The following is a 14,020-nucleotide window of genomic DNA, read 5'->3' as shown; positions in this document are numbered from 1 at the left end:
CAGTCATTCCTATCTGTAAAATGGAACTAACAACCATTTAATTACCTACTTTATAAAGTTGTTCTTTGAAAAATGTGCCCTCTCATTATTAGATTGGTCTTAGTTTTTTTATTTATCATAATAAGTGAAGGGATCTAGGGGCTTAATTTTCACATTCTTCAAATTCAATTTTATAACATAATAAAGCAATTCTAACTAAACAACACAATTTATTATTACCATACTTAATTTTTAAAAAGCAAATGAGTTGTAACCAGTGACTTGCTAAGCAAAACAATTATTTGACCTAAAAGCACACTGTATAACCAAAAAAAACAAAAAACAAAAAAAAACCCACTGTATATCCTTAGTGCAATAAAGCTTTAAAATGCACTAAAATTCATGGGAAAATCCCATATTAAAATCAATTAGGCTACGTTTGTCATTTAAGCCTATGATATTACAAAAGGAAAGAAACTGAAATTTCCCAAAATAATGCTTAAAAACAAAGCTTTCAAAAGCTTTTTAATAAAAATTGAAACAGAAAGTGACATCTACAGAGATCGAGGACACTAATTATTTTTTGTAGTACTTAATAATTCCATTCTTTTCAATTTGCTCTAATAACAAAAACCCCCAAGACATCGTAAGTTCCTTTAAAAGTTCATTTATTCACAATGTAAGCAGAAAAATTTTCAAACATAAAAATGCACTGTAACAATCTCCTTAGGAGCAATAAACAAGTGGTGCATTTGTCAAGTGAAACAAATGAGACATTTTCAAATAATGATATAGTAATGGGTTCTGATTCATACATACACACGCATTCTCACATTCTTTCACTCTCTCTCTCTCTCTCTGGAAGACTCAAAAGGTGATTTCCAGTTTTGTTCTGTAAAAAAAAAAATTACTGCAAAGCGTGGCCAAATCACATCTAATTTCAAGGATTGAATGAGACTGTAGAGTGCAATCAAATTATGATCCCTCATTTGGAGCTCCAGGTCCCTCTCCTGCTTTTTTTAACCCTCTTTTCATTTCTAGTAACATTAAAACATGAAAATATGCATTATTATCAGCCTCTTTTGCACTGGATGCCACTGAACAATGCCTATACAGTTTTCTCCCAGAATGAAGTAGATGAATGCAAGTTCCATTTTGAATGGATATTCCAAGTGCTTAGCATATATAAGGTGCTTAATAAATGCCTGTTGATGGGGGCAGCTAGATGGTTATATGTCCTATTGTGTGACCCTGGGCCAGTCACTTTACCTCTACTGCCTAGCCCTTACCCCTCTTCTACTCTGGAATCAATACTTGGTACTAATTCTAAGATGGAAAGTGTTTTTTAAAAATAAAAATTGCCAGGTGACTTGAATTGATCTTAAGTCAAACAAGGAATGAGGGGGAAGAGAATGAAGAGAATAGAATGTAGGACATGAGAATGGACCGGTAACCCCACCACCAATCCTCTAGGTTACCCTTACCCATTGGCATTAATGCTACAAAAGCTGTTGACCTTTGCTAATATTCAATAGAGAGGGAAAATTCATTCCCTTCCTCCCTACACACACAATTCAAAATATTTCATGAACGTAAATAACGTATCCCATTCAGCCTTTCGGTCAAACACATGCAATTCTGTCATGGCTTCCAAGCATAATGATCTCATGTGAGTTAGAGAGGCTTTGACGGTGCTGTTCTTTTTTCATCCATTCTTTCAGGACTGTGTAAATGACAAGGTTATGATTGCTTTCCTATAGTAGGTTACCAATACCTTAACTGTAACATGAAAAATTGTATATTCATGACTTACAAATTCCTGTCATCAAAATAAATGCCAGATAACTTACAAGCAACTTGCAATGAGTGCACTGAGCTTGCAGTATGGATGATTTCAAGCGAGAAATGAAATATATCACCCCAAAAAGAAAAATGAACCCACGATTCTGAAATGGCAGTAAATAAGTTAACTTCTAGGTATCCATTATCTTAAAATGCTGGCGTTTTCCACTTATACCACAATGGGAAGGGGCTTGCTGGGAAAATACTTCAAACAGGCCTCAGTTTCCTCAGTTGAAAAATGAAGTGGTTAAATTTGATAACATACAAAATCCCTTCTTGCATAAAACAGACAATTCCATGCTTTGTGGAAGCATTTACTGAAAATTTCTCTGAAAAATATTAATACTAATGATGAAAAATGAGGGTAAGTTCTTGGGATGCTTGAGGTTAGAACTATTTAGGGAACGTACCCTCATTTTTCATCATTAGTATTAATATTTTTCAGAGATGAAGGAACAAACTCAAAGAGGATCCCAGACTTCTCTGAATTCAAATTCAGTGGATTTAAAAAAATTATTATTATTATACCAGGATACTTTTAGTTTTCTATCAGGAACTCTATTTCAGTAGCAAATGAAACCACAATTAGTCATGAATGTTTTACAGTGTAAAAACCAAACACCACCCTACTATTTTCTTTCTCAACCAAAACTCATTTGTGGCTTTAGAATTTCTGACAGCCAGTAGTTTAGAAGGGATATTAATAACATGATACTTGTTCTAAGATTCTGGAGTTTTATAATGAAGCAGCTTGATTGGAATTAAATTAATCCCATTAAATGGGGTAGGGGGTAAGAAAAAGGATAAATATTTCCTTTTGCTAACTTCCTTGTTATAAGATACAATCTCCATTTTTAAGCTGACTTGATTAGAAAAAGATGATCCTATAGTGTAACACAATAAGAATATACATACTTAGGCGGGGGATAGCGTTTGGCAAATAAAAGGTTCTCCATCCCTTCTCATCCTTTGGGATTCTAGTCCATATGCTGGATCCTAAGACTAAAGTAAGGAATAATTAATGGATAGTTCAAATACTTTATTGGTAGGCCACAAGGGAAAGAGAATGTAATAACGTAAAATAATAATGTAATAAATGCAGATAGTTTTTATTTTAGTAGCTGGAAGAGAAAGGGAGGAGCCTCAGTGGTTAGAATGTGAGGCTTGGAGTCAGGAAGACTCATCTTTATGAGTCCAAATCTGGCCTCAGACACTTAATAGCTGTGGGACCCTGGGCAAGTCACTTAACCCTGTTTGCCTCAGTTTCCTTATCTGTAAAATGAGCTGGAGAAGGAAATGGCAGACCACTCCAATATCTGTGCCAAGAAAACCTCAAATAGATTCCTGAAGAGTCAAGCAGAGACTGAAATGACTAAACAACAATTGAATGATAGCCTGAAGGCTCAAGTAGAATCCAAAGAAGCTTTTTTTTTTTTCCCCAAAGAATGAGGGATTCAGCTGATAAAAAGAGACTCTAGAGATCCATGTGATGTCATGAGAACTAGAGAATTGTGTCTAAAATGCTGGGTGGCTTTATGGAAGCCATGATTTATACAACACAAGAAGGCATAGAGGGCTACCTATATGGAGCCGGATCCATCTCAATTCTTGTGTGTATCTTTTGTATATTTCCCCGAGGAGATCCATGACAATAGAGCATCTCTTCTTTTTCCAGTGATCTTTGTCCAATGTTTGCCCCCATCCTTGTCTAACCCAAGTGCTTCTGAATATACACTATTCCACAACCAAAACTTTCTTTCTTTTGGTTATAGGAGCACAGTTTTGGAGGTGGAAATGATCCCAGAAGTCAACTTCTTCAACTTAGAGATGAAGAAACTGAGACCCAGAGAGGCTAATGCTGAAGCCACTGTTTCTTCCAATACACCATTTGTTCAGTTGTGTCCCAACTCTTCCCCACTCCATTTGGGGTTTTCTTGGTAAAGATAACTGGTGTAGTTTGCCATTTCCTTCTTCAGGCAAAGAGCAGTTAAGTGACGTGTCCTGAGTCACACACAGCTAATAAGTATCTGAGATAAATTTGGACTGGGGTCTTCGGGTACCTCCTAGCTGCCCACCACACCACACTGCCTCCCTGGAAGGAAGTCTTCTGGAAGGCAGTCATGGTCCTGATTCTTCTAAGGCTCTGATAGCTAGGAGGTCCAAATTTCCAGCCTGATAACCTACAGGCTTTCTTTTGTCTCCTTTCCCCCTCTGGGGCTACTAAAACTCTTTAGCCAAAAACAAACATATTTTGATGCAAAGAAGTCACAAAAGGATTTACAATGTTTACATTGTTACACTTTTTCTTAGGCTTAACTGGGTAGAGTCCTGGACTCTGGGGTGGGATCTGTAAGCTACCTGCCTACTACAGCAGCAAAACTTGGATTTTCCCCATTTTGGCTGTTGGCAAGTCTCTTATGAAAAAGGGCATTGAGAAGTGTGAACAAACTGTAAATATATTCATCATAATAAAAAGGCACTTCTTTTAGAAATATGTAGAGGAAAAAGAAAACCTTTTTATAGAGTTATCTAGTTCAGGGTTCAGAAACAATTTTTATTTTTTAAACCCTGAATGCTACCACCATTAGGGTTAAAGGATGTCTAATGATGGATAAGGAGGCAGACAACAGGGCTCCCAGGTTTTGCTTTTTCAGAGGTGTATGTGTGACCTTTGGCAAGTAAGACTGCTTACTTCTATGTTAACTAACTCTTAAAAAGGAGAAATCTATCCCACCCCACCCCCCAAAAATACCTTAAAGAATTGTCTTGAGGGTCAAATGAAACCAGAGATTTAGAGTTCCTTAGAAGCTATCCAGTTCAAATTTCTCATTTTTACAGATGGGAAACTGAGGCTCAGTGTTTTGGGCAAAAATCACACAGGCAGTGAGTAACAGGTCCATGTTTCAAACTCAAGTCCTTGGACCTGAAAGCCAGCAATTTTTCTCTTGTCTCTGTGGCATAGTGGAAAGCCAGTTATCTAGTCAATCAATCAATCCACATTTTTAAAGCACCTATTATGTGCCAGGCACTGTTGTAAGCACTGGAAATCCAAAAAAGAGTCAAAAGGCAGTCCCTGCCTGCCCTCAAAGAGCTTATAAACTAATTGGGGAGACTCCCTCATTTTACAGATAAGGAAACAGAAGTCCAAAACACTTAAATAATTTACCTAAGGTCACAGAGAGTGGCAGAACCAGGGTTTAAAATTCTTGTCCATGGGCTGCAAATTGAGTGGTCTCTGCTGAAACACACTGCCTCTCAGAGTATGTGCAGGAGACCCTTTGAAAAGTACAGATCTAAGGCATCTCTAAACTGTTACCACCTCCTGGCACCAAATGGAGATGAGGTGGATCCCTGTGTAAGAGGTGAACACCTCCTCTCTGCAGGACTTGAGGGTTTTCTTGGTGAATGCATAAACCTAAAGCAAAGTATGAAACAGGAAAATTCTGTGGCTAAGAGGAAGTCAACTTTTCTGCCAGTTCAATTGGCTAAACTCTTTGGTGTCTATTAGAACAGAATGGAGTTGCCTTTCAGTTTTCTTCTCTTGCCAAAGAGCTCAGAGACACAAGACACTGAGACTCCTAGAGAAAGAAGCGAGACAATCCCACTGTATGGGTATAAATACATCTTCCCATCCCTTTGCTCAATAAGCTCCTCCAGGGGCTTCACATGATGACACTATTTCCTAGTTGAGTCTATTGTTGCTTAGCGAATCCTTCTGGTTCAGTCTCCAAATGACATGGAAAAATTTCTCCTAAGAAGCACCTTGAGAAATACTATCAACTGCAACATTGCCTCATAAAAACCTAATTAATGGGAACCCAGAGTCGTTCTGGAGTTCTATCAAGAGGCTTCCAACGGAGCACCGTAAACACGAAATTCATCTTGTTTCTTATTTTTTTCTAAGGCTGCTATCGACAGTCTTGGTAGATGTGCCCACGTTGCCTTACGCTATCCCTAAGAGATGTATTATAATGGAAAAAAGCAATTGAACAAGGACTGTCTCCTTTGGGAGCCTGGATGGAGGTAAGGAGCAGGGAGACCCTTAATAATTTTGTGCCGTTGATAGGAGGCAGAAGGCTCCCGAGGACTCTTTCACAGCTAATTCATACAATTGCCAACAATGTCTTAGGAGCAATAATGGGAAAACCTACCAAGAAAGAGTTTTTAGGGATTAAAAAAAAAAGATCCTTCAACAAAAAGCATACTCCACTGAAACAAATCAATACAGCAAAATTCTCGCAAGCATTTTTACTGACAGTCTTTGACTATGAAAGAGGATCCAGCCTGCTTCGAGCTTTTTGTATCTTCTTGATCAAAAGAGAAGCGAATCATCTGCTGACAATAAACCAAATTGAGAGTATCCCCCCCTCAAAAAGACTCCACAAGGTGCAATTAATAATACATCCGGTTGGATCTGACGTGGACAATGACATGTTTCTCATACACTCTCTTCATCGTTTTCTCAATCTGCTTCAGAAAAACCTGCGGAATTCGTCCACATAAAGTGTGCACAGTTTCCAAAAACTTCAACTGAAGAGGGTAATACATGGATTGAAAAAGATTGTCTTGAAAGGGAAACTGAAAGATAGAAAACACATAAAGACGAAGGATAGCAAATTAATTTTGGCAACTGAATACGCTATTTGAAGAAAAAAAAATGCAAACCATTCTTACAGAAAAGGTATAAACGGTACAGGGTTTCACATAGAATAATCTTTTTTGCATTCTACTATGGTAAGAAAAAAAATTTATGTTTAAATCTATATAAATATAAAAAATAAAATAAAATAAACATTTTTAAATAAAAAAACACTTTATATTTTACTATTTTTTTGGGGGGGGTTTTGTTTTTTCTTGTTTTTTGTTTTTCTGAAAATTCTTTTCCCCCCGGGTCTATAAAACATTAATTTGTTTTTATATTTTACTATTTTTTTGGGTTTAAAAAAACACTTTAAAGAAAGAAACATAGGCCATTTTTTACTGGAAACTCAGAAATGGTAAGGGATCAATATTGATAAAGAAGGGGGATAGTCTGAGGGCTTTTGTAAGCAGGGCATGGTAGAAAGAATGCTGGACAAGGAGTCATTTGACTACATCTACTTCTAGCTGTGTCCTAAAAATGTTGGTTGGAGTCATATGGTCATAATTCAAATCCTGGCTTGTTAGTTGTGTGACCTTGGGGAAGTCAATTTCCTCCTCTAAGCCTCAGATCCATCAATTTTTGGGTCCAAGTTTCCTCATCTGTAGAAGGAATGAGTATGACTGCTGCTGCTGCTGTTGTTGTTGATGATGGGGCTATCCTGGCAAAGATACTGGAGTGGTTTGCCATTTCCTTCTCCAGGGCTCCTATTCAAATAGGAGTTAACTGACTAGCAGAGGGTCATGCAGCTAGAAAGTGCCTGAGGCCAGATTTCAACTGGGATCTTCCTGACATCAGGCCAGGTGTTCTATCTACTGTCCCACCTAGCTGTGCATTCCATCTCAAAGGAAACTAAATCTTAAATTCAGATTCTCCAAAGATGGGTTCAGTTTGATTAAGAAATACTCAATAAAGTTTTTGCTTGGTGAAAACATGGTTTGTTTTTTAGGCATTCTTGTTTGTGCTTTTTACAAATCCTATACATAAGGGCAGCTAGGTGACTCAGTGGATAGAGCATCTAGCCTGGAGATAGGAGGTTCTGAGTTCAAATCTGACCTCAGACACTTCTGAGTTGTGTAACCCCAATATCCTAGCCTTTACCACTCTTCTATTTTCTAAGACCAAAGGTAAAGGTTTCCAAACAAAACAGAACAAAAAAAATCAAATCTGGTACATAAAAATGGAACATAAGAGGCATCGAGAACCTAGGAGATGGCAGATGCTTATTTTCATTTCAAGGTCCTCCACAAAAGGGGTATCAAGCTCAGAGCTACAAGACTCCCTGATGCAAAAATCGGATTACAATATAATTGGGAAATATTTTCCCATTTTGCAGTGGAGAAAACTGAGGCCCCAAGGGATAGAACTGGATGTCCAAGATTACAGATAGTAAAATGTGCATAGCTGAGATTAGAACCCAGAGTCCCTCCCTCCAAAGCCAGAATGCTCTCCAATCCACCACACTGCCTCTCAGTAAAGGGATTTTAGAGCTGTGTCCTACCTGGATCAAGTACCAATCAATTTTCGAGCACTTATTAAGCACCTACTATGTGCTAGGTATTATCTTCATTCTCAAGGAGTTTATACAATCTAATGGGATATGACAAATACAAAATAAGCCCAAGGAAATTGGAGGGGGAGAGAATTACTAACAGTTGAGGAGAGTAGAAGTAGAGAGACCCTGCTGTAGGTCAGTCATTATCACAGCATTTGAAAATTCAGGTTTCATAGCTTTTTACTTTTTATTTATCATCAGGGCATGTCTAAAAAAAAACACTCCATATGGTCTCTCCGGTTCATTTCTTGGGACTGTTTTCCTGTGGAATGTACTTATTATAGCATTTCCCAAACTAATTTGGTCACAGAAAACTTTGGGGATTGCAGTATCTTCCCCAAATCCATAAAATGCCTGGCCAGGGGGTCGAAGGATCTGGGATAATTGCTGGGACAAGAGGGATTAGGGCAATTCCAAGAGACAGACTTGTGAGGTGAAATAATGGCTGTTCAACCTTTGTTTGACATTCCAGATCAGACACTTAACAGGTTTGTGACTGTGGGCAAGTCGTGTAACCCATCAGAGACTCGGTTCTTTATTGGTAAAAGGAAGATGATAATAACATTTGTACTCCCTGCTGCAAAGGGTCATTATGGGAAAATTGCTTTGCCAACCTTAATGTATTCTATAAACATGAGCAATTTCTTTTGCTCAGTGTTTTAGAAGAGGAAATATCACTAACCCTAATATTTTCTCAGGGGCCCTTTGTTTATGCTGCAGGGAATGATGCTCTAGCGGTAACAAAGAGGGCAGTTGGGGATGGCAGGTCTACTGGAAGAAAGTCAACCTAGAGAGCAATTCTGCTCCTTTCCTCTTTGCCCCTATCAAAAGTAGAGACACGCTATCTTCAAATGGTAATGAGGAGCTATTCAAAGTCCTTACAGGGACCAGGATGCTCCTTGGAGGTAGTGAGAAAAGCAAAGAGGGGTGGGCTCTGACAAGAAAGTAATTCCTCTGGGATAACCCATTTGAAGTAGCCATTTATCAAGCAACTATTTTTTTGGTCCTCAATACCGTGTCTCTGAAGAACCAGTCCAAGCACGATCTTAAATGTTTCACGTGTGACCAGGAAGGCGATACAGTTTGTTCAAGTACTAGACATCATCATTCAGATACAATATTGGTTTGGTGGAAAAGGAAACTGTCTCTTAGCTAAAGAAACCCACAAGTTGCCCCCAGCGGCTCAAAACTTTGGTTCACTTTGGTTTACTTTTGCATTCTAGTAGGATCTTGCTTCCCCTCTGTGGAGAAGAGAGAAGTTATGAGAGAATTTCCATCTATTACACCTCTTTAATTCTCTAAAGGTGTCGATTACAACCAAAACCAGAAGTGCTCCACTTCTTTTCCCTAATTATTTCCCAGGCTTTGAAAACCCACGAAAAGGGAATATTGAAAGGAGAGTTGGGAAGGGAAAGGAAACCACTTCTTTTCCCTAATTATTTCCCAGGCTTTGAAAACCCAGGAAATGGGAATATTGAATGGAGAGTTGGGAAGGGAAAGGAAACCACTTCTTTTCCCTAATTATTTCCCAGGCTTTGAAAACCCAGGAAAAGGGAATATTGAAAGGAGAGTTGGGAAGGGAAAGGAAACCACTTCTTTTCCCTAATTATTTCCCAGGCTTTGAAAACCCAGGAAAAGGGAATATTGAAAGGAGAATTGGAAAGGGAAAGGAAACCACTTCTTTTCCCTAATTATTTCCCAGGCTTTGAAAACCCAGGAAAAGGGAATATTGAAAGGAGAGTTGGGAAGGGAAAGGAAACTACTTCTTTTCCCTAATTATTTCCCGGGCTTTGAAAACCCAGGAAAAGGGAATATTGAAAGGAGAGTTGGAAAGGGAAAGGAAACCACTTCTTTTCCCTAATTATTTCCCAGGCTTTGAAAACCCAGGAAAAGGGAATATTGAAAGGAGAATTGGAAAGGGAAAGGAAACCACTTCTTTTCCCTAATTATTTCCCAGGCTTTGAAAACCCAGGAAAAGGGAATATTGAAAGGAGAATTGGAAAGGGAAAGGAAACCACTTCTTTTCCCTAATTATTTCCCAGGCTTTGAAAACCCAGGAAAAGGGAATATTGAAAGGAGAGTTGGGAAGGGAAAGGAAACTACTTCTTTTCCCTAATTATTTCCCAGGCTTTGAAAACCCAGGAAAAGGGAATATTGAAAGGAGAGTTGGGAAGGGAAAGGAAACTACTTCTTTTCCCTAATTATTTCCCAGGCTTTGAAAACCCAGGAAAAGGGAATATTGAAAGGAGAGCTGGGAAGGGAAAGGAAACCACTTCTTTTCCCTAATTATTTCCCAGGCTTTGAAAACCCGGGAAAAGGGAATATTGAAAGGAGAGTTGGGAAGGGAAAGGAAACCACTTCTTTTCCCTAATTATTTCCCAGGATTTGAAAACCCGGGAAAAGGGAATATTGAAAGGAGAGTTGGGAAGGGAAAGGAAACCACTTCTTTTCCCTAATTATTTCCCAGGCTTTGAAAACCCGGGAAAAGGGAATATTGAAAGGAGAGTTGGGAAGGGAAAGGAAACCACTTCTTTTCCCTAATTATTTCCCAGGCTTTGAAAACCCAGGAAAAGGGAATATTGAAAGGAGAGTTGGGAAGGGAAAGGAAACCACTTCTTTTCCCTAATTATTTCCCAGGCTTTGAAAACCCAGGAAAAGGGAATATTGAAAGGAGAGTTGGGAAGGGAAAGGAAACCACTTCTTTTCCCTAATTATTTCCCAGGCTTTGAAAACCCAGGAAATGGGAATATTGAATGGAGAGTTGGGAAGGGAAAGGAAACTACTTCTTTTCCCTAATTATTTCCCAGGCTTTGAAAACCCAGGAAAAGGGAATATTGAAAGGAGAGTTGGGAAGGGAAAGGAAACCACTTCTTTTCCCTAATTATTTCCCAGGCTTTGAAAACCCAGGAAAAGGGAATATTGAATGGAGAGTTGGGAAGGGAAAGGAAACTACTTCTTTTCCCTAATTATTTCCCAGGCTTTGAAAACCCAGGAAAAGGGAATATTGAATGGAGAGTTGGGAAGGGAAAGGAAACCACTTCTTTTCCCTAATTATTTCCCAGGCTTTGAAAACCCAGGAAAAGGGAATATTGAAAGGAGAGTTGGGAAGGGAAAGGAAATGAGTATTTAAGTATTACCTACTATGTGCCAGACACTATCCTAAGAGCTTTTTTTTCCTTTAAAAATAGTATTTCACTTAATATTTGAGAAAGCACGAGTGAGAAAAGAGAGAGAGCAAACAAGAATAAAGGAGCTCCTTTCCTCTTTGCCCCTATCAAAACTAGATTGCCTAGGGGGCAGCAAGGGTTTATTTATGTCTGGCACTCGCTCCATTGTCTGGATTGTTTTATGACATATCAAGGGATTTTAGGGCTGTGTCTTACCTGGATCAAGTACCAAATCAGTCTTCAAGTACTTTTTTTTTAAGTGCCTGAATTAAGTATTTTTATGTGCTTAAGTATTTTAAGTGCTTGAATTAAGTATTTTTATGTGCCAGGTATATGAGATATAACAGAAAAATATATACAAAATAAGCCCAAGAGAATTATGGGTGAAGTTTTTTACTTGTATAGATGAAGAACTAAGTCTCCAACAAATCACATACATGACTTGCACACACCCACAAAGATAGATGAGGATTTGGCTCCCTCTTGTCTTTGCATCCCAATACCTGGCACACAGTAGGTGCTTAAAAAGTGCTTGAAGATTGTTTGGTACTTGATCCAAGTAGGATATAGCTCTAAAATCCCTATGATGTATCATGAGAAATCGAATCAATGAATTGAGAGCCAGTTCTAAAGACAGGAGATCCTGAATTCAAATATGACCCCAGACACTTGTTAGCTATGAGACCCTGGACAAGTCACTTGACCTCCATTGCCTAGTCCTTACCACTCTTCCGCCTTGGAACCAATACACAGAATTCATTCTAAGATGGAAGGTAAGGGGTGGGGTGGGGTGGCTAGATTACCTGAAACAAGCTTATCCCCAGGCCTAGAACTTACATCACGCATCACTTCATATAATGCCTTGAAAGTTGGTTGCTTGTTGTCATGATAGACACCTCGGTTACCATGAAGAACAGACACTCCTTCTTGTTCTGCTCCTTTACAATTACTGCCATACATGCAGTGGTCTGGCCTATAATTCCACTGGCATGGAAACACGTAGAGACACTCTAGGAGGCAAAAAGACATGTTTATACATATATGTCTCATACATGTATATATGTTCATTCAATTGACTCAGTCGTAGTTTGCAATTCTAATATTTTAAAATATTAGTTCTATCTACTAAAAAGTTCCTTTCATATGTTTCAAGACCACCATAATCTTTGCCCATCCAATTTTATTGAAATCTGCTAAAACTGATGAAATGGATGTCCACTGGCAAATTTTTACTTGGCATAATATTCTTTTAACACCCAGATTAAACCAAAAATTGCACTCAAGCAGGGTATTTTGATTGCCTTTAGGAATGTAGCCCATTTCATCAAAATCACAGGCTTGTAAAAGTCTCCATTTGAGCAGGAAGGGACCAGAAAAGTCATTCAGTTCCACCCTTTCATTTTACACATAAAGAAACTGAAGCCTAAATTTGCCCAAAGTCACCCAGGTAAGAACGCTTTTAGTAAATAAAAGAGCTTGGATCCAAATTCCAATCCTCCTTCCAACAATGAATAATACATGTAATGTCCAAAGATTTGTGAAAGAAATGACACAGTGGATGGAGCGGGAAGTCTGAGTTCATAGTCAACCTTAGACGTGTATTATCTGTACGTTATTCAATTTCTTTCTGCCTCAGTTTCCTCATCTGTAAAATAACAGTAAAATTGTGGTGAAGATAAAAGGTGAGAATATTGGTAAAGCTCTTTCATAATCATCATTCCAGTTTGATAAAGGAAAGGCTAGAAATGTTATCAAATACTTTGATCAAAGCATTCAACATCCATCCTCGTTATTCAGTCATTTCATTCATGTTTAACTCTTTCTCATTCCATTTGGGGTTTTCCTAGCAAGGATACTGGAGTGATTTACTATTTTCTTCTCCAATTCATTCTACAGAGGAGGAAATCAAGGCAAACTGTGATAAATGACTGGCCCAGGGTCACATAGGTAGTAAGTGAGGCTAGATTTAAATTCAGGAAGATGAGTCTTCCTAATTCCAAGCCCAATGCTCTATTCACTGTGCCACCTGGTTGTGCTCGGTGCTACCCTAGGCCAAAGGACATTATGACTCAAAGTCCAAATTTTATGTAAGTTAATGACACCTTCCACCATACTCCCAGAGGTTATGATGTGAAGGTGAAAAAAAAATCCATTGAACAGGAAATTAACATGTGAAATACACAAATGATCTATTAAAAAAGATGGCAAGGCGAATTGACTCTCTGGCGCCATTGCTAAATTCCCCTCACCCATCTGGGCATTAGTTCTCTGCATCCATAAAATGAGGGGTTAGACTAAGTCATCACTAAGGTCCTTTTTTAGTTCCGAGTCCTGTAAAATGTTCAGCTTCTCCTTGCTGCCCTCGTGGAAACAATACAATATATATATTGTGAAATTCTAGCTCACAAATGCCTTTGGAGTAATCTGTCTTTTGGTTTTCTGTCCCTGTTCATTCATTCTTTAATTTACAGAGATAAAGCAGCCCTTTAGCTCACTGACTAGCCTACAGAAAGTGTTTAATAAGAGATCCCTGATTCATTCATTAACTGATTTTCCTTAGAACTGCAGGTTTTCCTGAGAAGGTCTATATTCATTTCTGAAAGCATCTCGAGTATTTAAAGAATACCTTGTGGGGAAAAAGAAAGAATGCTTTGAGAAAGGCTTCTTCTTTCCATTTGTGTCCTCTTGTTTTTATCATCTGTTTATGCCAGATCGCTTCTGTTCCTCACCCAGCACCTTCCCCATGGAACAGGGCAGAAGGAGTTCTCAACCAAAAGGTTTTCCACTACTCTGTTCAGTTTTAGAAACTTGACTCATTGTGGGACTTCGTTTCCCTTG

General features: G+C 38.5%; 1 protein-coding gene across 1 annotated transcript in view; it reads right to left on the bottom strand.

The window, feature by feature from the left end:
* Positions 1-630: 630 nt before the first annotated feature.
* The window catches only part of GXYLT2 (glucoside xylosyltransferase 2), a 124,308-nt gene continuing 110,918 nt past the window's right edge, over positions 631-14,020 (bottom strand). The window contains exons 7-8 of the mRNA XM_016424446.2: positions 12,020-12,192; positions 631-6,399 (exon numbers count right to left, since the gene is read on the bottom strand). Of these exons, the coding sequence (XP_016279932.2) occupies positions 6,214-6,399; positions 12,020-12,192 (359 nt within the window). The 3' untranslated portion in view covers positions 631-6,213. The remainder of the gene's footprint in view (positions 6,400-12,019; positions 12,193-14,020) is intronic.

Source organism: Monodelphis domestica, chromosome 7 (genome assembly GCF_027887165.1).
Source record: "Monodelphis domestica isolate mMonDom1 chromosome 7, mMonDom1.pri, whole genome shotgun sequence".
Lineage (NCBI taxonomy): Eukaryota > Metazoa > Chordata > Mammalia > Didelphimorphia > Didelphidae > Monodelphis > Monodelphis domestica.
This window is presented reverse-complemented; position numbering and strand designations above follow the sequence as displayed.